The sequence below is a fragment of the Salvelinus alpinus genome, chromosome 25 (assembly GCF_045679555.1).
Source record: "Salvelinus alpinus chromosome 25, SLU_Salpinus.1, whole genome shotgun sequence".
NCBI classification, from domain to species: domain Eukaryota; kingdom Metazoa; phylum Chordata; class Actinopteri; order Salmoniformes; family Salmonidae; genus Salvelinus; species Salvelinus alpinus.
This window is the reverse complement of record NC_092110.1, coordinates 9,370,559-9,395,280: the sequence shown is the minus strand read 5'-3', so window position 1 is coordinate 9,395,280 and position 24,722 is coordinate 9,370,559. Positions and strand designations below refer to the sequence as shown.

Sequence of the window (24,722 nt, the reverse complement as noted above, 5' to 3'; positions counted from 1 at the left end):
CTCAAATACAGAGCCTTGTGTAAGTATTCACCCCCTTCCATTTATGAAATGTAGATTCCCCCCACACTGATCTACACTTTCAAGGTGAAAGAAACAACCTAGTACAAGCAGTTTAAAAAGTGGCCATCATCTTTTTATTCAACCTTAATATGAACAGTCGAAATGGAGTTTAATATGATATTGAAGGTACTTTTCCATTGGCTTCCCCTGGCTTTTCTTCCATGTTTCTCAGAGTCATAAAATATACAAAATTAAAAAGGTTTACAACTAGATAGATGGACAACAAATAGCCTAGTCAAAACATTTCATGAAATATGTTCAGGACGGTTCTAAGGTAAACAGTATAATTTATTATTAATATTTTCATAATCATTTTAAATCATCATTATCAGTACAACCATTTGTTTCAGCATTTCTCCATCTAAATCAATGGAAGCTTTGGTCACAGAAGGAAAAAAACATTCATATACAGTGCACTTAAAAAAAAAACACGGGAAAAACAAAAAACTTATCCATTTGTTTTTTTGTTGTTGTTTTTTTACAATACTTGATAGGCTTACTCTACATTAAGGCAAACATACTGAAGCATTACTTGTCTGGAATGAAAAAAAGAACATAACTTAACATAACATAAACAAAAGTATTAGTAAAGATTAAAACAATCATTAGCAGTACAGTGAGAACTAATACAACATGTACAAGGCTTTTAGTGACAATACACTTCAATAATAGTAAGAATGAGCTCAACTTGAACAAAGGAACTGAGCAGCATCACAGAAAAAAGTTTTACTGAAACTATTGGCCTCAAAGATTACACTAAGCCAAATAATAACAAATAATCAATCTGGACAGCCATGACGTGATATAGATTGGGAGAAGATTCCCATGGAAAATTATGATTGTTGTTAACAATGAAAAAGTTGACGTGATTTAACATAGTTATAGGTTCTTGTGCTGTGTGGATATTGCAGGTATTTCACTGCGGCTTCCTCACGTTTTTAGGGGGGGTTGTGGGTGGAGTTCGGTGTCTCTGGTGATGACTACGAACAGACATCCTGAAAACAAACTGACCCCAGATATGCTCTCTCTTCCATCTTCTCAGTGAAGACCAGACCAAAGCGGGGAAAGCTCTGTACAGTGAACCTTCAGTAAAGACCTAAGTGTCTCCTTTGAGGACCCCGACACAGCTTTGCAATAATTGTAAATTACCCTGTGGAGAAGTAACGAGAAAGAGGATTAGCCTAAACCTGGGGAAAAAGCAGTTTTGGAAGTCTTAATTATTAATTTTTATTTTTTTTAACTAGGCAAGTCCGTTAAAAACAAATTCTTATTTAAAATGACGGCTTACACCGGCCAAACCCGGAAGATACTGGGCCAATTGTGGGACTCCCAATCACGGCCAGTTGTGATACAGCCTTGATAGAATCGCTAATAGACAACCATGTATAATAAAAAATGACCTTAGCATGTTTGAGTTCCAGTTCGGCAAGTTCCACCAAGTTCTTTCTGAAGGCTGCTACTCGTCTCGTCTTGAAGTCTATAAGCTCTATTCCGGAATTGCAGAACATTATCAGATTTACCCCTCTACATCCCTAATCTGGTTAAGCTTCTCTTACATGCAAAACTTGGGACTCTGATTTCATTTTCAACAGGGAGGGATACTTTTTGGAAAAGTATGAAATGCCTTGAATTATTAATACTGCTGAAAAAGGTCCAATGCAGCGGTTTTTATCTCAATATCAAATCATTTCTGGGTAGCAATTAAGTACCTTACCGTGACGGTTTTAAAATTAAAATTGTCAAAAAGAAACAAAAATAGCTTCTTAGCAAAGAGCAATTTCTCAAGCAATAATTTAGCCAGGACTGTCAAAAATTATATATATAAAGAAAGTGGATAAAGTACCTTGCTTTGCAGACTCTGAGATTTTCTCAAACTTCTGACAGCACACCTGCTGGCTGGTCTCTGCCTGAAGCACATCTTTGTTCTTTGCCCTGGCTTTGTCCAGAGCTTTGTTTGCATTCTCGTAATCTACCAGGGCCCTCCCTCGTCTGTACAATAGATCCTGAAGAACAGCAGATTCCATAGAGCACATTAATACTAACACTACAACACTGTCTGATGAAAATGCTCAGATAATACCTCTTCAGGGTATCTAATCATAAATGATTGACGATTAAGAAAAACAGAGTCAAGATAGTTACCTTAGCAGCTTGTGACTCCCTGAGATAATACTTCAGTAAGTCGGCAAGTTTCAAGTCCTCATCTGCAGCCACTCGAGCCTCTATTTTCTGTAGAGGAAGGGACACCAGCAGAAACTTGTGAACTTTAGACAAGATCTACATTGCGACCAATAGATAGCTCATCACCACAGGTCTAGTTTTTGGCTATAATGTACATAGTTATTGACCATAGCCTATGCTTCGGTGTTCATAGCTGGTACACAACAAATTGACAAAATTGCGTCATACATAGAACACAATATTAAAAAGAAATCAACATACCCGTGTTTTCTCAAACAGCTCAGAAACTTTCAAGAAAAATCTGGAAAACAGTCAATTGCATTTGAGTTACTATAGTTTCTAGATTATAGTTTTGAGTTATTATAGATTATTGGCAGCAGACAATGTATGGAGAGAAAAGGGGAAACTTGTTGCATACTTGCACACATCTGTGGAGTCCTGGGTTCCTAAAGTATACAGTGTGGAGGCGATTCTATTGATATCATCTGCAACACCTTCAACAGAGGAACTCACATTAGATCACATTACATTTCAAATAACAGCTCAACCACCATACTCACACACACACATAGATGGTCGGTCAATCATGTACAAAATATATCAATAAAATGGAAGCAAACATCTTTTAGAAAATAACCTACAATGATAAAACATCTGCAGCAGGACAATTTCAAATACGCAGGGAGTCACTTTTCAAACACAGTATCATTTTTTAATGCTGTGGAAATGAGGTAACATACATATAGTAGTTCCTACACAAAGCTGAGGACATGACAGATGTATTGTCTGATTCTTGGGAATGACAGAGGACTAGATTTCTGAGGGGAATTTGTTTCCTGAAGCTGTCAAAGCAGAATTGAGGTGTGAAAAAACGAGCAGAATTTTTTTCTCTCCAAAAGACTAAAGGGAACCTCATGGCTCTTACCTGTTAAGATATAAAAATCTGGACGAATAATACAGTTACAAAAAAATGACAGGTAATTTACAAGTTATTGTGCTCATCCCCAAAAAATGTTTAGGAACATGACAAAGTTTAGAATTGAGTCGGCTGTCATCCCCAACATTTTAAGACTGACTGAACCAACTACAAATAAACAAACAACTTACCCATTTCCATATTTGTCAGCGAATTAATATAAAACAGAAAATAGACGTAAAATACAACGCACACCACAAGGACAAACAGGCTGGTTTCCACAAACATTAAAACATGATACCAAAGTGACTCAGAACCCACTCACCAAACAGTTCACAGCAAAAACGGCATTTCAATACTTTCAATTGGAATTACTCAAATCAATCTCATTCCCAATAACTGATTAAAATCCATTTATATAGCAGAAAGCTTACCTAGCACGTGGAGATTACGAGACAGTGAGGAGACTTACTTTTGTGAGACCTGATCATTCTATCAGATTTGGTGGAGGCATCTTTGACACGATTATGGTACTCTAAAAGGAATGTCTTCTCATGCTCAAAGAAATCATCTACATCCTGAAATCCAAAAGACAATTATGTCAAACTTTATACACGTACAAACCGTTAAAGAATAACTACAAATCTGAAGATAAAGATTTTGACAACTGCATTTATACAAAATGTGAGCACCATTCATAATGCTAAACAATGTTTATCAACCAATGCGTAAGTCGCAAAATACTTATGTTGTGATTTCATTCAAATATAAAACTCAAAGCAAGTTCAATCCCCATTTACTTGGCTGAATGGATTTACATAGAAAAGAGTGGAGGAATGGTTTACACAGAAAAGCAAACCCAACTCACCTTTACCCCTGCCACTAACACGCCGTCTGCTGACTTCACCACATTCTTGAAGAAATCTTCCATCTTCTCCCTCTTGTTTTTGCCTCGTACACTCAGCTGTGAACAAAAGAGGTCAAGTAAGGACAAACTGACAATGATAAAACTAAGACAAGGTAGGGAAATGGCATGTTTTCAGGCACATTCGACTAGCCTTTTGAGTTATCTAAAGTTAAAAGAAACGAGAGAGAGAGAGAGCTTGTCTAATAACATTTCCACAGCTACAATCGTCACCAAAATACAGTCAGGTTAAAAATGATTGGCAGCCTTCATAAAGATGAGTAAAAAAGACTGTATTAAATCCTTTGCGTGGATAATGGCACTGAGCCTTTTCCTAAAATGTTGTAAGAGATTAGAGTACATATTGGGAGGCATCTTAGACCATTCCTCCATACAGAATCTTTCCAGGTCCTTGATATCCTTCGTCTGAGCGTATGGACTGCCCTCTTCAATTCAAACCACTGTTTTCAATGGGATTCAAGTCCAGAGACTGAGATACCCATTGCAAAATATTGATTTGTGAATGTTGATGTGTGTTTGGGGTTATTGGCTTGCTGGAAGATCCATTTTCTGCCTACTAGCAGAGGCAGACAGATTTTTGGCTAAAATGTCCTGGTACTGGGTGTTCTCCAAACAGCTTCTATCTCAAGGCCATCAGACTGTTAAATAGCCATCTCTAGCTGGCTACCCCTCGGTTGCTCAATCCTGCACCTTAGAGTCTTGCTTCCCTATATACATAGACATGGAATCACTGGTCACGTTAATAATAGAACACTAGTCACTTTAATAATGTTTACATACTGCTTTACTCATCTCATATGTACAGTTGAAGTCAGAAGTTTACATACACCTTAGCCAAATACATTTAAACTCAGTTTCACAATTCCTGACATTTAATACTGGTAAAAATTCCCTGTTTTATGTCCGTTAGGATCACCACTTTATTTTAAGAATGTGAAATGTCAGAATAATAGTAGATAAATCATTCTATTTCAGCTTTTCTTTCATCACCTTCCCAGTGGGTCAGAAGTTTACATACACTCAATTAGTATTTGGTAGCATTGCCTTTAAATTGTTTAACTTGGGTCAAACGTTTCAGGTAGCCTTCCACAAGCTTCCCACAATAAGCTGGGTGAATATTGGCCCATTCCTCCTGACAGAGCTGGTGTAACTGAGTCAGGTTTGTAGGCTTCCTTGCTCACACACGCTTTTTCAGTTCTGCCCACAAATTTTCTATGGGATTGAGGTCAGAGCTTTGTGATGGCCACTCCAATACCTTGACTTTGTCGTCCTTAAGCCATGTTGCCACAACTTTAGAAGTATGCTTGGGGTCATTGTTCATTTGGAAGACCCATTTGCGACGTTCCTGACTGATGTCTTGAGATGTTGCTTCAATATATCCACATAATTTTCCGTCTTCATGATGCCATCTATTTTGTGAAGTGCACCAGTCCTCCTGCAGCAAAGCACCCCCACAACATGATGCTGCCACCCCCGTGCTTCACAGTTGGGATGGTGTTCTTCAGCTTGCAAGCGTCCCCCTTTTTCCTCCAAACATAACGATGGTCATTATGGCCAAACAGTTCTATTTTTGTTTCATCAGACCAGAGGACATTTCTCCAAAAGTGCAATCTTCGTCCCCATGTGCAGTTGCAAACCGTAGTCTGTCTTTTTTATGGTGGTTTTGGAGCAGTGGCTTTTTCCTTGCTGAGCGGCCTTTCCGGTTATGTCGATATAGGACTCGTTATACTGTGGATATAGAAACTTTTGTACCTGTTTCCTCCAGCATCTTCACAAGGTCCTTTGCTGTTGTTCTGTGATTGATTTGCACTTTTCACACCCAAGCACGTTCATCTCTAGGAGACAGAACAGAACGCGTCTCCTTTCTGAGCGGTATGACAGCTGTGTGGTCCCATGGTGTTTATACTTGCGTACTATTGTTTGTACAGATGAACGTGGTACCTTCAGGTGTTTGGAAATTGCTCCCAAGGATGAACCAGACTTGTGCAGACTTACAATTCTTTTTCTGAGGTCTTGGCTGATTTCTTTCTTTTGATTTTCCCATGATGTCAAGTAAAGAAACACTGAGTTTAAAGGTAAGCCTTGAAATACATCCACAGGTACACCTCTAATTGACTCAAATTATGTCAATTACCCGATCCGAAGCTTCTAAAGCCATGACATTATTTTCTGGAATTTTCCAAGCTGTATAAATGCACAGTCAACTTAGTGTATGTTAACTTCTGACCCACTTTAATTGTGATACAGTGAATTATAAGTGAAATAATTTGTCTGCAAACAATTGTTGGAAAAATTACTTGTGTCATGCACAAGTAGATGTCCTAACCGACTTGCCAAAACTATAGTTAGTTAACAAGAAATTTGTGGAGTGGTTGAAAAACCTAAGTGTATGTAAACTTACAACTTCAACTGTATTCTATTCTACTATATTTTAGTCAATGCCACTCTGACATTGCCCATCCTAATATTTATATATTTATTAATTCCATTCCATTCTTTTACTTTTAGATGTGTGTATTGTTGTGAATTGTTAAGACACTACTGCACTGTTGGAGCCAGGAACACAAGCATTTCGCTACACCCGCAATACCATCCGCTAAATATGTGTATGCGACCAATCAAATTTGATTTGAATTAATGATGATGTCGTTGACCTTAAAAAGCGCCCCACGACCAGTGGAAGCAAAATAGCCCCATAAAATCAAAGATCCACCACCATATTGTGCAGTTGGTATGGGGTTCTTTTCCGCATATGCATCCTTCTTTTCGACACCAAACCCACCCCTGGTGTGCATGGCCAAAGACCTCTATTTTCATGTCATCTGATCATAGCACCGGTTTTAATCCAAGTGCCAATGCTGTTTAGAAAACTCCAGGTGTTTTACATTTGTTGGATGAATTGAAAAGAGAGCTCTTGGGCCACGCACACCAGGGGTGGGTTTGGTGTTCACAAACCGCTCGCCCATATGACAACATACATGTGGTCTGCGGCTGTGAGGCCGGTTGGTTGTACCGCCAAAATCTCTAAAACAATGTTGAAGGCGGCTTATGGTAAAGAAATGAACATTCAATTCTCTGGCAACAGCTCTGGTGGACATTTCTGCAGTCAACATGCCAATTGCACGCTCCGTAAAAACTTGAGACATCTGTGGCATGGTGTTGTGTGACAAAACTACACATTTTATTGTCTCTTGCACAAGGTGCACCTGTGTAATGACCATGCTGTTTAATCAGCTTGTTAATCATGCCACACCTGTCAGGTGGATGGATTATCTTGGCAAAGGAGAAATGCTTACTAACAGGGATGTAAACAAATTTGTGTTTTTTTTTTTTTGAGAAATAAGCTTTTTGTGAGTATGGGACATATCTGGGAACTTTTATTTCAGTTCATGAAACATGGGACCAACACTTTACATGTTGTCCTTCCATTTTTGTTCAGTGTAGATGCTTTTACTGGTTGGTTCTCCTCTGTGTCTTTCCCACTTAAACCCACTTAAACACCCACACGCTCAGCAACACACAGCCCCCGAATGCCACCCCCTTCCATTTTAACTGTTGGATTTTCAAATACAACCAACCAGAGGTCTCAACAAAATAAACACTTGAGAGAACCAATCAATGCCTCTCCTCAATTTCTAAGCGAATATTGCATTTACAATGCTCTCCTGTCCAGATCAGTGTGTCACAGCTCTCCCTGCACTGTGAGTCATGTCAGCCAAGCTAGGTAAAACCACAAGTGGATCTTCCAGCAAGCCAATAACCCCAAGCAAGAAATGGTTAAATGACCACAAAAACAACATTTTTGCAATGGCCATCTCAGTCTCCGGACTTGAATCCCTTTCAAAACCTGTGGTTTAAATTTTGAAGAGGGCAGTCCATAAGCACAGATAAAATATCAAGGATCTGTATGGAGGAATGGTCTAAGATCCCTTCCAATGTGTTCTCCAATCACATCAAACATTTCAGAAAAAGGCTTAGTGCAGTTATCCTCGCAAGGGGAGGGTGCCAGAGTATTGAAAACAGGTGTGCCAATAATTTTGACCCATATCTTCTTTAGGAAAAAAATGATTACTTGTTAAACAGAATCTCTTTCTCTGAGCAATTTAGGATTTACCTAATGTTGCAGGAGGGGATGGCTGTCGCAGGAGGGGATGGCTGCCGTTTTACGGGCCCCTAACCAACTGTGCTATTTTGTTTAAGTTATTTTGTACATGATGTTGCTGCTACCGTCTCTTATGACCGAAAAGAGCTTCTGGATATCAGAACATTGATTACTCACCTCGAACTGGAAAAATATTTTTTATTTAATAAGCCTGACGAGAAGGATATACTGCTTCCCCGGGACCAGGCCCAAATCCCCGTCATTCGCGTGAAGAAAAGACGGAAATACAGGGGGCAGAGATCGGGGTGCCTTGGTGAGAAATCGTCGGTGAGTGGGTAACCCGCCTGTACCATCCGTTCTATCGACCAACGTGCAATCACTGGAAAATAAACTGGAGGATCTCCGTTCGAGATCATCCTACCAACAGGACATTAAAAACGGTAATATCTTATGTTTCACCCAGTCGTGGATGAACGACGACATTGATAATATAGAGCTGGCTGGGTTTTCCGTGCATCAGCAGGACAGAACAGCTACGTCTGGTAAGATAAGGGGTGGAGGTGTGTGTCCATGTGTCAATACCACCTGGTGCGCGATGTCTAATATTAAAGAAGTCTCAAGGTATTGCACACCTGAGGTAGAGTACCTCATGATAAACTGTAGACCACACTATCTACCAAGAGAGTTTTCACCTATATTATTTGTAGCCATCCATTTTACACCAAACCAATGCTGGCACTAAGACCACACTCAACGAGCTGTATAAGGCTTTAAGCAATCAAGAAAATGCTCATCCAGAAGCGGCGTTCCTAGTGGCCGGGGACTTCAATGCAGGTAAACTTTAATCCGTTCTACCAGCATGTCACATGGGCAATCAGAGGAAAAAAATAACTCTAGACCACCTTTACTCCACACACAGAGACGTATACAGAGCTCTCCCTCACCCTCCATTTGGCAAATCTGACCATAATTCTATCCTCCTGATTCGTGCTTACAAGCAAAAACTAAAGCAGGAAGTACCAGTGACTCGCTCAATACAGAAGTGGTCAGATGACACAAATGCTACACTACAGGACTGTTTTGCTAGCACAGACTGGAATATGTTACAGGATTCATCCAATGGCATTGAGGAGTATACCACCTCAATAAGTGCATCGACGACGTCGTCCCCACAGTGACCGTGAGTACATATCCAAACCAGAAGCCATGGATTACAGGCAACATCCGCACCGAGCTAAAGGCTAAAGCTGCCGCTTTCAAGCAGCGGAACACTAATCCGGACGCTTTTAAGAAATCCTGCTATGCCCTCAAACAGGCAAAGCCTCAATACAGGACTAAGATTGAATCCTATTACACCGGCTCTGATTCTTGTCGGATGTGGCAGAGCTTGCAAACTATTATGGACTAGAAAGGGAAACACAGCCGCGAGCTGCCCAGTGACGCGAGCCTAGCAGATGAACTAAATGCCTTTTATGTTCGCATCGAGGCAAGCAACACTGAAGCATGCATGAGCACCAGCTGTTCCAGACTACTGTGTGATCACGCTCTCTGATGTGAGCAAGACCTTTAAACAGGTAAACATTCACAAGGCCGCGGGGCCAGACGGATTACCAGGATGTGTACTCAGAGCATGCGCAGACCAACTGGCAAGTGTCTTCACTGACATTTTCAACCTCTCCCTGACCGAGTCTTTAATACCTACATGTTTCAAGCAGACCACCATAGTCACTGTGCCCAAGAAAGTGAAGATGACGCAATCTCAATCGCACTCCACACTGCCCTTTCCCACCTGGACAAAAGGAACACCTACAGTACCAGTCAAAAGTTTGGACACGCCTACGCATTCTAGGGTTTTTCTTCATTTTTTACATTGTAGAATAATAGTGAAGACATCAAAACTCCTTCAAGACGGTTGGAAAAGCATTCCAGGTGAAGCTGGTTGAGAGAATGCCAAGTGTGCAAAGCTGTCATCAAGGCAAAGGGTGCCTGCTTTGAAGAATCTCAAATATAAAATATATTTTGATTTGTTTAACACTTTTTTTGTTACTACATGATTCCATGTGTGTTATTTCATAGTTTTGATGTCTTCTCTATTATTCTACAACGTAGGGAAAAAAACTTGAATGAGTAGGTGTGTCCAAACTTTAGACTGGTACTGTATGTGAAAATGCTTTTATTGACTACAGCTCAACATTCAACACCATAGTGCCCACAAAGTTCATCACTAAGCTAAGGACCCTAGGACTAAACACCTCCCTCTGAAACTGGATCCTGGACTTCCTGACGGGCCACCCCCAGGTGGTAAGGGTAGGCAACAACACATCTGCCACACTGAACCTCAACACTGGGGCCACTTAGGGGTGCGTGTTTAGTCCCCTCCTGTTCAAACACGACTGCGTGGCCAAGCACGACTCCAACACCATCAGTAAGTTTGCTGACGACACAACAGCTCACCACACAACAATCACCGACAACGATGAGACAGCCACCTGGAGGTCAGACACCTGACAGTGTGGTGAGCAAGACAAAGGAGCTGATCGTGGACTACAGGAAAAGGAGGGCTGAACAGGCCCCCATTAACATCGACAAGGCTGTAGAGGAGCGGGTCGGGAGCTTCAAGTTCCTTGGTGTCCACATCACCAACAAACTATCATGGTCCAAACACACCAAGACCGTCGTGAAGTGGGCACGGCAACAACTTTTCCCCCACAGGAGACTGAAAAGATTTGGCATAGGTCCCCAGATCCTCAAGAAGTTCTACATCTGCACCATCGAGAGCATCCTGACCTGTTGCATCACCACCTGGTATGGCAACTGCTTGGCATCCGACCGTAAGGCGCTACACATGGTAGGGCGTAGGGCCCAGTACATCACTGGGGCCAAGCGTCCTGCCATCCAGGACTTATATACTAGGCGGTGTCAGAGGAAGGCCAAAAAAAATTGTCCGGTCACCCAAGTCATAGATCTCTCTGCTACTGTATGGTAAGCGGTACCGAAGCGCCAAGTCTAGGTCCAAAAGGCTCCTTAACAGCTTCTACCCCCAAGCCATAAGACTGCTGAACAATTAATGAAATAGCCACACGGACTATTTACATCAACCCCCCCACCCCTTATTTTACACTGCTGCTACTTGCTGTTTATTATCTATGCATAGTCACCTTACCCCTACCTAAATGTACAAATTACCTCGACTAACCCGTACCCCTGCACATTGACTTGGTACCGGTACCCCCTGTATATAGCCTCGTTATTGTTATTTTATTGTGGTACTTTTTATTACATTTTTAACTTTATTTATTTATTAAGTAAATATTTTCTGAACTCTATTTCTTGAGTTAAGGGCTTGTAAGTAAGCATTTCACGGTAAGGTTGTTGTATTCGGCTCATGTGACAAATACAATTTAATTTGTATTAGTTTAAAATAACATAATTTCTAAAACATTGAAGCCTACAATATAGCTCAGTATTTGTATTATTTATTTTAAACAGTCTTTTTGACTCATCTTTATCAAGGGAGACAATACTTTTGGACCTGACTGGAAATCTAAATCCTAAATTCGTAATCTCAACCCCACTTACGTCTTGGTTGTACTCTAAAAAGACATGGAAGTTCATGTCTTTCCTTAAGACAGGATGGGCAGCCACACGGCAAAGAAACACTTCATGCATCGCCACGGTCTTCTTGAAGATAGCCAAGTATTCGCTGAAACACAGATATAGCCAAAATATGAACCAATGGCATTCAGTGCATCCAAGTATCCCAACCAAACCACTATACTGAAACACAAAAACAACGTCAGAGCAACATGGGTCTTGTCAAGTAGGCACGGAAGGTTATAAAACACAGAGAGCATGAAATGAGGTTGTACTAACCTAACCTTTTTTTTATGTGACCTAATGAACATGAACTCACGCTTCAAGTTCCTGTTTCATTTTGGTGAACTCTTCCTTGGTCATGGAACCTTCACCTTCCCCCAGTTTCTGTAACTTCTCTCTGGAGGCATCGAAGTCAGGTCTTGGTGGGGCAGGGGGAATCTACAATTCAACAAATCACAGTTAAATCAGCAGTTTCTTGAAAATGAACATCAAGCTAAGTTCATTACTCCATGACACCAGACAGTTTTAATGAGAAAGGGAATTGACAATGAATAATTTAGTTGTTTTCTAAAACCCTGAAGTTTATAAGCCAATCCTAAAAGCCAAAACAGTCATCTCCCAAATCGCACCCTATTCCCATATAGTGCACTACTTGTCAAAAGTAGTGCACTATATAGGGAATAGGGTGCCATTTGGGGGGGGACACACAGAGTACCCTGGACGGCGCTCAGTACTTACAATGTAGCCTGCATACTCCTCATTCTCCACGAAGGAGTCATGGAGCCAGATGAACTCCTCATGCTGCCTCACCACTGAAAACTCATTCTGCTTGAAGTTAGGAAGAGTGCTCTGGAAGGTAAAACAAAATAATAGGAATCAGACGTCAATCATAGAACACATTATACTGAAAAACAGAGCCAAATACAGAATAGAGTATTTCTCTATGGCTCTTCTGAAAATATCTTTCTGCCAATTAGAATGTGCAAAAAAAAGAAGGGGAAAAACAGGACTTGATCACAATGATCATCTCAAGACAGTGACTAACCCCTTTGAATCATGATTGAATTCCTTCCTTCACAAGAGTCCTTGAAACATTATAAAAGCAGCCGTAAAAACAAATAAACCCATGACATTATGAGGTTACACTTTGACAGTGACAGGAAATTGGAATTCTCTCTGCATAGAAAATGAAGTGGAGTGCCATCATGCAGTTTCTTAACCTTAAATCTTCATTTGCGTTCCATTAAATCAACAAAGCTTATTTTGCATACATGCACACTTATTTTCAGAAGACAACATGAATGTGGAGATAAGACAACTGCTGAAGAGGAACATAATTGCAAGTCATGTGACATGAGTCTCGATTCACACAGCCATAAAAATGCACATTATTGGCCTTTCATTTGCCAAATGCCAGGGCAAACAGGAATAAATATTGACAGGTAGCTAAACTCTCCTACCTTAGTATGGACAGTAAACTTAACCTTGTCCCGCTCACTCAATGCATCAGAAATGTCCACTTGAAGTGTTGCATCAGTTTGGAGGTCAACGTTGACTGCCCTAGGCTGCAAAATATTGTAACGGATATTGTATTGTATTTAGTGACAAGCAAATGACAAAATCACCATTCCCCAATAGCTAGCTCTGTCAAATAACGTCTTGGCTAGTCTGATTAATCAGGCTGTAATACACAATTATTTGGTATATACAGCCTGACACTAATGCCTGCAAAATCATGTAAATATTCCTTACAAGCCAGAATGTTAAATCAAATGTTATATAAACTTACTCTACCGGTTGTCTGTGCGCCTTGTGTGTAGATTGCTGCTTGAAATTTTAGACAGAATATCCACAGGAAAGTATTGTTAACCCAACATTATAGAGAGCCAGTAGGTATATGGTTCAGAATGCCAAGCGAAACCAGGCAACGCACATCACCTGGCCAATACGATCCCTAAAGTGAAGCATGGTGGCGGCAGCATCATGCTGTGAAGATGTTTTTCAGCGGCAGGGACTGGGAGACTAGTCAAGGTCAAGGGAAAGATTATCGAGGGAAAGATCCTTGATGGAAACCTGCTCCAGAGCGGGGCGAAGGTTCACCTTCCAACAGGACAACGACCCTAAGCACACAGCCAAAACAACGCAGGAGTGGCTTCGGGACAAGTCTCAATGTCCTTGAGTGGCCCAGCCAGAGCCCAGACTTGAACCCAATCTAATATCTCTGGAGAGACCTGAAAATAGCTGTGCAGCGACGCTCCCCATCCAACCTGACAGAGCTTGAGAGGACCTGCAGAGAAGAATGGGAGAAACTCCCCAAATACAGGTGTGCCAAGCTCGTACCCAAGAAGACTTGAGGCTATAATCGCTGTCAAAGGTGCTTCTACAAAGTACTGAGTAAAGGGTCTGAATACTTATGTAAATGTGATATTTCAAAAACCTGTTTTTGCTTTGTCATTATGGGGTATTGTGTATAGATTGGTGAGGTAAAAAAAAAAATTAAATCCATTTTAGAACAAGGCTGTAACGTAACTAAATGTGGAAAAGGTCAAGGGATCTGAATACTTTCCGAATGCACTGTAAAAAGGTAGAAATATGCAATATCTTTCTTATGCATATTTGGGTATTATTCTACACACTATTATTGTAATGAGCTCCGCCTCTAAACAAGACCATATTTGGTTGGTACAGTACAGCACAGTAGAGTACAATAGAGAACATTATACTATACTCTAGTGTGCTGTACTGTACTCTTTTTACTGTAATGTACTGTTCTCTACTGTACTGTGCTGTTCAAACTTGTGAAACATAGACGTCTATGATAGGTTCACATTTGGTCCGGCCAGGGCGGACTGACCAAATTTCAACATCCATGGACGTACGGTGTTGGTCGGCGTTCAGTGGGTCAGGATACTTGTTAGAGTAAATGGAAAGAGGGTTGGTGGTAGGTGCAGTTAGAGCAGGGAGAGGTGACATTAACGAGAGAGGGAGGGGTTGTCCAGACTGTTTTCACAGTCCTTCTTTGACCACCAGATGACGGAAAGAGAAAGAAAAAAAACTTATGAGCTGAACATAACAGTATGCCAGCGGAAGAGAGAACAGCAGCAGTTAACCCAACTGTGGTTTGTGATGTTTCCATTGTAGCCAATTCAATTGCAGCAATTCTGTTCCGTTTTAATCACTTAATAATTCATGATCAAACTTGATATCAGTAAAAACACTAAATTGGTAGATCTAACTTTACTTGTTACTTCTGTGAACTTTGATTATCCTCCCTCCTCATGAGGAAGAGAAATTTGAAAATATCTTAAAGATGTGGGTTTTGGTAACGGAATTACAAAGCAGAAGGCAATTTTTCTTACACTACCGTTCAAAAGTTTGGGATCGCATAGAAATGTTCTTGTTTTTGAAAGAAAAGCACATTTTTTTGTCCATTAAAATAACATAAAATTGATCAGAAATACAGTGTAAACATTGTTAATGTTGTAAATGACTATTGTAGCTGGAAACGGCAGATTTTTTTACTGAATATCTACATAGGCGTACAGAGGCCCGTTATCAGCAACCATCACTCCTGTGTTCCAATGGCACATTGTGTTAGCTAATCCAAGTTTATCATTTTAAAAGGCTAATTTATCATTAGAAAACCCTTTTGAAATTATGATAGCACAGCTGAAAACTGTTGTTCTAATTAAAGAAGCAATAAAACTGTCCTTCTTTGGACTAGTTGAGTATCTGGAGCATCAGCATGTGGGTTCGATTACAGGCTCAAAATAGCCAGGAACAAATAACTTTCTTCTGAAACTCGTCAGTCTATTCTTGTTCTGAGAAATGAAGGCTATTCCTGAAGATCTCGTACAACACTGTGCACTACTCCCTTCACAGAAGAGCCGCAAACTGGCTCTAACCAGAATGGAAAGAGGAGTGGGAGGTCCCGGTGCACAACTGAGCAAGAGGACAAGTACATTAGAGTGTTCATATTAGTAGGCAGTGTGTCTAACTTTACCATGATTGTGTTTTTGATATCGTTTAAGACTTTCTGTTAGACGTTAAGACCCTTTTCTATCTGTTTGACCAGAAATCAAAGCCTTATTTCTAATTTTTAGGATGGAAAATGGCTTACAGATTTATATATGCCTTAATATCTCAAAAATATAGTCTCTTAGCTTTCATTTGACATCCTCCTATGAGCTTAATATGTTGGTGATCATACGTCCTTTTAGATGGAAATGCCATTTTATATTGGATATTATATATATATATATTCGGTCTCCTCGCGTCAATAGCTATTGAACTAAGCAAGCCATGACAATAGAAATATGCACTGAGTGTAGAAAACATTATGAACACCTGCTCTTTCCATGACATAGACTGACCAGGCGAATCCAGGTGAACGCTATGATCCCATATTGATGTTGCCATGCTAAATCCACTTTAATCAGTGTAGATGAAGGGGAGGAGACAGGTTGAAGAAGGATTTTTAAGCCTTGAGATAATTGAGACATGGATTGTGTATGTGTGCCATTTAGAGTGTGAATGGGCAAGAAAGGATTTAAGTGCCTTTGTACGGGATATAGTAGTAGGTGCCAGATGCACCGGTTTGTGTCAAGAAATGTAACGCTGCTGGGTTTTTCACACTCAACAGATTCCTGTGTGTATCAAGAATGGACCACCACCCAAAGGTCATCCAGCCAACTTGACACAACTGTGGAAAGCATTGGAGTCAACAAGGGCCAGCATCCCTGTTTAACACTGTTGACACCTTGTAGAGTCCATGCCCTGACAACTTGAGGCTGTTCTTCCATATGAATAAGGTGTTCTTAATGATTTGTACACTCCAAGACAGACCCCTTGACTTTTTCCACATTTTGTTAAGTTAAAACCTTATTCTAAAATGGATTAAATATACAATTTTCCTCGGCAATCTACACACAATACCCCATAATCACAAAGTGAATACAGTTTTTTAGGAATTTTAGCAAATGTATTAAATATATAAAACAGAAATACCTTATTTACACAAGTATCAGACCATATGCTGACTGGAAATTGGGCGCTGGTGTCCTGTTTCCATTGATCATCCTTGAGATGTTTCTACAACTTGATTGGAGTCCACCTGTGTTAAATTCAATAAATTGGACATGATTTGGAAAGGCACACATCTGTCTATATAAGGTCCCAGAGTTGACAATGCATGTCAGAGCAAAAAGCAAGCCATGAGGTAAAAGGAATTGTCCGTAGAGGCCAGAGACAGAATTGTGTCGAGACACAGATCTGGGGAAGGGTACCAAAACATTTCTACAGCGTTGAAGTTCCCCAAAAACACAGTGGCCTACATCATTCTTAAATTAAAGAAGTTTGGAACCATCAAGACTCTTCCAAGAGCTGGCCGCCTGGCCAAAATGAGCAATCGGGGTAGAAGGGCCTTGGTCAGGGAGGTGACCAAGAACCTGATGGTCACTCTGACAAAGCTCTAGAGTTCCTCTGTGGAGATGGGAGACACTTCCAGAAGGACAACCATCTCTGCAGCACTCCACCAATCAGGCCTTTATGGTAGAGTGCCCAGACGGAAGCTACACCTCAGTAAAAGGCACATGACAGCCTGCTTGGAGTTTGCCAAAAGGCACATAAAGACTCTCAGACCATGAAAAACAAGATTCTCTGATCTGATGAAACCAAGATTGCACTCGTCGGCCAGAATGCCAAGCGTCACGTCTGGAAGAAACCTTGCACCATCCCTACGGTGAAGCATGGTGGTGGCAACATCATGCTGTGGGGATGTTTTTCAGCAGCAGGGACTGGGAGACTAGTCAGGATCGAGACAAAGATTAAAGGAGCAATGTACAGGGAGTTCGTTGATGAAGTCCTGAGCGCTCTGGAGCAGGTTCTCAGACTAGGGCGAAAGTTCACCTTCCAACAGAACAACAACCCTACGCACAAAGCCAAGACAACACAGGAGTTGCTTCGGGACAAGTCTCTGAATGTCCTTGAGAGGCCCACCCAGAGCCCGGACTTGAACCCGATCAAACATCTCTGGAGAGACCTGAAAATAGCTGTGCAGCAACGCTCCCCATCCAACACGACAGCGCTTGAGAGGATCTGTAGAGAAGAATGGGAGAAACTCCCCAAATACAGGTGTGCCAAGCTTGTAGAGTCATACCCAAGAAGCCTCGATGCTGTAAATCACTGCCAAAGGTGCTTCAACAATGTACTGAGAAAAGTGTCTGAATACTTATGTAAATGTGATATTTCAGTTTTGTATTTGTAGCTAACGGTAGCTAGCTATTCAACAAATTTGACGTCTGTTGTTAGCCACGGCTGTCACCTGTCTACAGCTGATCAGATCATGCAATAAGGAATTACTGCAGAATACCAATAATACAAATAGCTGCCAAAGGTGCTTCAACAAAGTACTGAGTAAAGGGTCTGAATACTTCCAGTACCAGTCAAAGTTGACACACATACTCATTCAAGGGTTTTTCTTTATTTTTACTCATTTCTACATTGTAGAATAATAGTGAAGACATCAAAACTATGAAATAACACATAGAATCATGTAGTAACCAAAAAAGTGTTAAATCAAAATATATTTATATTTTAGAATCTTCAAAGTAGCCACCCTTTGCCTTGATGACAGTTTTGCACACTCTTGGCATTCTCACAACCAGCTACACCTGGAATGCTTGAGCTTCCACAGATGCTGAGCACTTGTTGGCTGATTTTCCTTTACTCTGCGGTCCAACCCATCCAAAACCATCTCAATTGGGTTGAGGTCGGGTGATTGTGGAGGCCAGGCCATCTATTGCAGCACTCCATCACTCTCCTTCTTGGTCAAATAGCCCTTACCCAGCCTGGAGGTGTGTTGGGTCATTGTCCTGTTGAAAAACAAATGATAGTCCCACTAAGCGCAAACCTTGACGGGATGGCGTATCGCTGCAGAATGCTAATGAACTTATCCTCTGCAGCAGAAGTAACTCTGGGTTTTCCTTTCCTGTGGCGGTCCTCATGAAAGCCAGTTTCATCATAGGGCTTATGGTTTATGCGACAGCACTTGAAGAAAATGTTTAAGTTCTTGAAATTTTACGAATTGATTGACCTTCATGTCTTAAAGTAATGATGGACTGTCATTTCTCTTTGCTTATTTGAGCTGTTCTTGCCATAATATGGACTTGGTCTTTTACCAAATAGGGGTACCTTCTGTATACCACCCCTACCTTGTTACAACACAACTGATTGGCTCAAACGCATTAAGGAAATATATTCCACAAATAACAAGGCACTCCTGGTAATTGAAATGCATTCCAGGTGACTACCTCACGAAGCTGGTTGAGAGAATACCAAGAGTGTGCAAAGCTGTCATCGAGGCAACGGGTGGCTACTTTGATGAAACTCAAATATAAATATATTTTGATTTGCTTAACACTTTTTTGGTTACTACATGATTCCATATGTGTTATTTCATAGTTGAGGTCTTCACTGTTATTCTACAATGTAGAAAATAGTAAAAATAAATCAAAACTCTTGAACGAGTAGGTGTGTTCAAACTTTTGACTGGGACTGTATGTAAATCAAATCAAATTTTATTTGTCACATACACATGGTTAGCAGATGTTAATGCGAGTGTAGCGAAATGCTTGTGCTTCTAGTTCCGACAATGCAGTAATAACCAACGAGTAATCTAACCTAACATTTCCACAACTACTACCTTATACACACAAGTGTAAAGCGATAAAGAATATGTACATAAAGATATATGAATGAGTGATGGTACAGAACGGCATAGGCAAGATGCAGTAAATGGTATAGAGTACAGTATATACATATGAGATGAGTAATGTAGGGTATATAAACATAAAGTGGCATAGTTCAAAGTGGCTAGTGATACATGTATTACATAAAGATGGCAAGATGCAGTAGATGATATAGAGTACAGTATATACATATACATATGAGATGAGTAATGTAGGGTATGTAAACATTATATTAAGTGGCATTGTTTAAAGTGGCTAGTGATACATTTTTACATAAATTTCCATCAATTCCCATTATTAAAGTGGCTGGAGTTGAGTCAGTATGTTGGCAGCGGCCACTAAATGTTAGTGGTGGCTGTTTAACAGTCTGATGGCCTTGAGATAGAAGCTGTTTTTCAGTCTCTCGGTCCCTGCTTTGATGCACCTGTACTGACCTCGCCTTCTGGATGATAGCGGGGTGAACAGGCAGTGGCTCGGGTGGTTGTTGTCCTTGATGATCTTTATGGCCTTCCTGTGACATCGGGTGGTGTAGGTGTCCTGGAGGGCAGGTAGTTTGCCCCCGGTGATGCGTTGTGCAGACCTCACTACCCTCTGGAGAGCCTTACGGTTGTGGGCGGAGCAGTTGCCGTACCAGGCGGTGATACAGCCCGACAGGATGCTCTCGATTGTGCATCTGTAGAAGTTTGTGAGTGATTTTGGTGACAAGCCGAATTTCTTCAGCCTCCTGAGGTTGAAGAGGCGCTTCTGCGCCTTCTTCACAACGCTGTCTGTGTGGGTGGACCAATTCAGTTTGTCCGTGATGTGTACACCGAGGAACTTAAAACTTAATACCCTCTCCACTACTGTCCCGTCGATGTGGTTAGGGGGGTGCTCCCTCTGCTGTTTCCTGAAGTCCACAATCATCTCCTTTGTTTTGTTGACGTTGAGTGTGAGGTTATTTTCCTGACACCACACTCCGAGGGCCCTCACCTCCTCCCTGTAGGCCGTCTCGTCGTTGTTGGTAATCAAGCCTACCACTGTAGTGTCGTCCGCAAACTTGATGATTGAGTTGGAGGCGTGCATGGCCACGCAGTCGTGGGTGAACAGGGAGTACAGGAGAGGGCTCAGAACGCACCCTTGTGGGGCCCCAGTGTTGAGGATCAGCGGGGTGGAGATGTTGTTACCTACCCTCACCACCTGGGGGCGGCCCGTCAGGAAGTCCAGTACCCAGTTGCACAGGGCGGGGTCAAGACCCAGGGTCTCGAGCTTGATGACGAGTTTGGAGGGTACTATGGTGTTAAATGCTGAGCTGTAGTCGATGAACAGCATTCTCACATAGGTATTCCTCTTGTCCAGATGGGTTAGGGCAGTGTGCAGTGTGGTTGCGATTGCGTCGTCTGTGGACCTATTGGGTCGGTAAGCAAATTGGAGTGGGTCTAGGGTGTCAGGTAGGGTGGAGGTGATATGGTCCTTGACTAGTCTCTCAAAGCACTTCATGATGACGGAAGTGAGTGCTACGGGGCGGTAGTCGTTTAGCTCAGTTACCTTAGCTTTCTTGGGAACAGGAACAATGGTGGCCCTCTTGAAGCATGTGGGAACAGCAGACTGGGATAAGGATTGATTGAATATGTCCGTAAACACACCAGCCAGCTGGTCTGCGCATGCTCTGAGGACGCGGCTGGGAATGCCGTCTGGGCCTGCAGCCTTGCGAGGGTTAACACGTTTAAATGTTTTACTCACCTCGGCTGCAGTGAAGGAGAGCCCGCAGGTTTTGGTAGCGGGCCGTGTCAGTGGCACTGTATTGTCCTCAAAGCGAGCAAAAAAGTGATTTAGTCTGTCTGGGAGCAAGACATCCTGGTCCGCGACGGGGCTGGTTTTCTTTTTGTAATCCGTGATTGACTGTAGACCCTGCCACATACCTCTTGTGTCTGAGCTGTTGAATTGCAACTCTACTTTGTCTCTATACTGGTACTTAGCTTGTTTGATTGCCTTGCGGAGGGAATAGCTACACTGTTTGTATTCGGTCATGTTTCCGTTCACCTTGCCCTGATTAAAAGCAGTGGTTCGCGCTTTCAGTTTCGCGCGAATGCTGCCATCAATCCACGGTTTCTGGTTTGGGAATGTTTTAATCGTTGCTGTGGGTATTATGTCGCCGATGCACTTTCTAATGAACTCGCTCACCGAATCAGCGTATTCGTCAATGTTGTTGTTGGATGCAATGCGGAACATATCCCAATCCACGTGATCGAAGCAGTCTTGAAGCGTGGAGTCAGATTGGTCGGACCAGCGTTGAACAGACCTGAGCGCTGGAGCTTCTTGTTTTAGTTTCTGTTTGTAGGCTGGAAGCAACAAAATGGAGTCGTGGTCAGCTTTTCCGAAAGGAGGGCGGGGGAGGGCCTTATATGCTTCACGGAAGATAGAATAACAATGATCCAGGGTTTTACCAGCCCTGGTAGCACAATCGATATGCTGATAGAATTTAGGGAGTTTTGTTTTCAGATTAGCCTTGTTAAAATCCCCAGCTACGATGAATGCAGCCTCAGGGTGTGTGGTTTCCAGTTTACATAGAGTCAGATAAAGTTCGTTGAGGGCCATCGATGCGTCTGCTTGGGGGGGAATATATACGGCTGTGATTATAATCGAAGAGAATTCCCTTGGTAGATAATGCGGTCGACATTTGATTGTGAGGAATTCTAAGTCAGGTGAACAGAATGACTCGAGTTCCTGTATGTTGTTATGATCACACTACGTCTCGTTAATCATAAGGCATACCCTCCAGCCCCTCTTCTTACCAAAAAGATGTAAATGTGATATTTCAGTTTTGTATTTGTAATAAATGTGCAAACATTTTTTTAAATCTATTATTGTTTTTTCATTATGGGGTATTGTGTGTAGATTGATGAGGGGGGGAAACAATTCAATACATTTTAGAATAAGCCTATAACGTAACAAAAAGTGGAAAAAGTCAAGGGGTCTGAATACTTTCCGAAGGCACTGTATATGAATTGGATTTCAATCTTAAGAAAAATGTAAAATTCAGACAAAAAAGATATCGCTTGTTCTTCATCCTCCCCTGGTTAAGAACATAACATGTTCATGTCATGGCAGCTTGGGTCAATAGCTATTGACGAGAGAAACCGAATATCCAATAAAACTAACTTTACCTCGGTGCCAAACCAAACCATATACCTACCGGCTCTCTAAGAAGTTGGGTAAACAATACTTTATTCGTCTTAAATTTTGAGCAGCTGAAGGACAAACCGCACAGACAACCGGTAAGTTTCAATGTAATTTTATTCAACATTCTGGCTTGTGAGGAACATTTACATGATTTTCTAGGCATTAGTGTCAAGCTGTATACCAATTAATTGTGTATTACAGCCTGATTAATCAGACTATGTATTGGCTTACTAGCCAACTCAGAAGCTGTGCACGTCCTAACCCATTCATAGATGCTAACTACCTTTAGTGTCTATTGATGATGGTATCTTCTTCCCGGGGACTTTTGTTAAGAACCCAGAAGCATGCTCTAAACATGAACACGTATCGCTTGCGGTATGGTTTTGGAAACATATCTTTCATATCAGCAAGAACTAATAATAAAGAACTAATTAAAAAATTAAACAAAAGTTCAATTACTACACACCTTTAATAGGGTTAGGATTAGTGTTCCCACACGGCCATATCTCCATGTTACAGCGCATGTTTAAGGAAAGACAGGCGGGAACAGGCGACCACCTCTGCTAGTTAGCTATCTAGCATGCTCCGAACATCTGTGTGAAACGGAAGAAGGCCGCCAGAAACTTGTTGTAACTGAAAAATACTGTCGGCTACAACTGTGATAAAGCCGGCTAAAACAGTGTACAGTAAGTGTATATTTTGCATGTGTGAAAATACCATTATGAAAAAGATTGCAGTCAGAGTGCAGTATAACGGCAGTATGCTTCAAATACTGCATACAAAATAACTTTTTTTTACTACAGTAATTTTTCAGTGTAACTGCAGTTCAAATGCTGTGCATTGCAGTTATTCTGCAATTACTGCGTCCAAAATACCACAGTTGACTGCAGTTACTGCACTTTCAAAACTGCAATATTTTTTGGTAAGGGTTTGATGTGATATGAAAGTAAAGGGCTTTATGTTTCTAGAACCGTATCGCAATTGATAATCGATTCACGTTTAGATGGAGTATTTAGCTGCTTTGGCTGCCAGAGCCGGTCTACCTTTGAAAATAACATAAGGTGTGACACTAACAAGTTATGAGTAACGTTACATTATTGGGCTGTGCACTTCCTAGCAAGCTAGCCTGCAAAACAATAGCAGAAATCTAATAAATGTGCATAGGTAGATGGGTCTGTTACTAGTTAGCAATGGCAATAGAGTTATTCATACAGTGAGCAGTTAAAATAAGCTTATGTTCATTGTTAACAATAGGTAACTAACGTTAGCTAGCTAGCTAATGGATTGTAACGGTTGCCAGCTAGCTGGCCAGCTAGTAGGAAGACAACTGACTCCTGATGTGGTCAAGCTGGCTAGTTTAGCTAAGAGTAGCTAGCTATTCAACAAATTTGACGTCTGTTGTTAGCCACTTGTCTAACAGCTGATCAAATCGTGCAATAAGGAATTACTGCGGAATACAAATAATATAAATAGCTGATCGGACTGTTAAGACCAAAATACAAATAAGATAAATATTTGTATTTTAAATCAAAGAAAAAAACTTACTCCTCTGTCCTCCTCGGAGAGGAAATCGGGACCATCGTCCAGCCCTTCTTGCTAGGTAAACAAAAGACGGCGTCACGGGACATGCATTAGCCACATTAACGTTCAATGAGCAAATCATCGTTTATTGATGAATGTGTCAGATGATTGCACATATAAAACAATAAGGTGCGCTAGCTAGCTAGAGTAAATTGTGTATAACACCTACCATCATGGCTGCTGCGGGTGGAGTATTGAGTCGTGTGACGGTGGGATCTGAGAAGGTGGAGCCAAAGTCAGTAAATAGTGTGGTGGAGCTTTCAATTCAAACTTTCAAGTGGGGCCAAGAGTAGCCACTTCACTAGTACTACTAGGCTAGGCCCTTCCAAATATTTTTACTCTCACAATTTCATCCCAACACATTCACAAAACGATTAAAAAAGGTTTAAACATTGTCTATACCCTTCATGGATAGATCCATCCAGGTGGGTTATTTGTCCTTAGGAGATTAGA

General features: G+C 41.3%; 1 protein-coding gene across 3 annotated transcripts; it reads right to left on the bottom strand.

Moving 5' to 3' along the window:
• Positions 1–111: 111 nt before the first annotated feature.
• On the bottom strand, positions 112–24,543 carry LOC139553306 (sorting nexin-6-like). Of its 3 annotated transcripts, XM_071365502.1 has the most exons (15): positions 24,439–24,457; positions 24,234–24,284; positions 23,155–23,281; positions 13,242–13,346; positions 12,520–12,630; positions 12,098–12,219; positions 11,764–11,887; positions 4,026–4,121; positions 3,630–3,735; positions 2,660–2,735; positions 2,503–2,542; positions 2,203–2,289; positions 1,904–2,063; positions 1,461–1,546; positions 112–1,210 (listed from the first exon to the last, which is right to left on the bottom strand). In XM_071365502.1, exons 6-15 carry the CDS (start codon positions 12,139–12,141, stop codon positions 1,157–1,159), a joined length of 873 nt encoding a protein of 290 aa, XP_071221603.1. In that variant the 5' UTR covers positions 12,142–12,219; positions 12,520–12,630; positions 13,242–13,346; positions 23,155–23,281; positions 24,234–24,284; positions 24,439–24,457; the 3' UTR covers positions 112–1,156. The 3 variants fall into 3 exon arrangements, with proteins under 3 accessions (XP_071221603.1, XP_071221601.1, XP_071221602.1); XM_071365500.1 differs by lacking the exon at positions 23,155–23,281 and having other exon boundaries at positions 24,439–24,543; XM_071365501.1 differs by lacking the exon at positions 23,155–23,281 and having other exon boundaries at positions 331–1,210; positions 2,660–2,726; positions 24,439–24,543.
• Positions 24,544–24,722: the final 179 nt, after the last annotated feature.

Excerpts from the sequence above, each read along its gene's own strand:
- LOC139553306 (XM_071365500.1), bottom strand. Across the intron at positions 11,888-12,097 it reads ATGAAACAGGAACTTGAAGC|CGAATACTTGGCTATCTTCA; the intron begins GTGAGTTCATGT and ends TCTGTGTTTCAG. Across the intron at positions 2,736-3,629 it reads AATGATCAGGTCTCACAAAA|GTGTTGCAGATGATATCAAT; the intron begins GTAAGTCTCCTC and ends CCTCTGTTGAAG.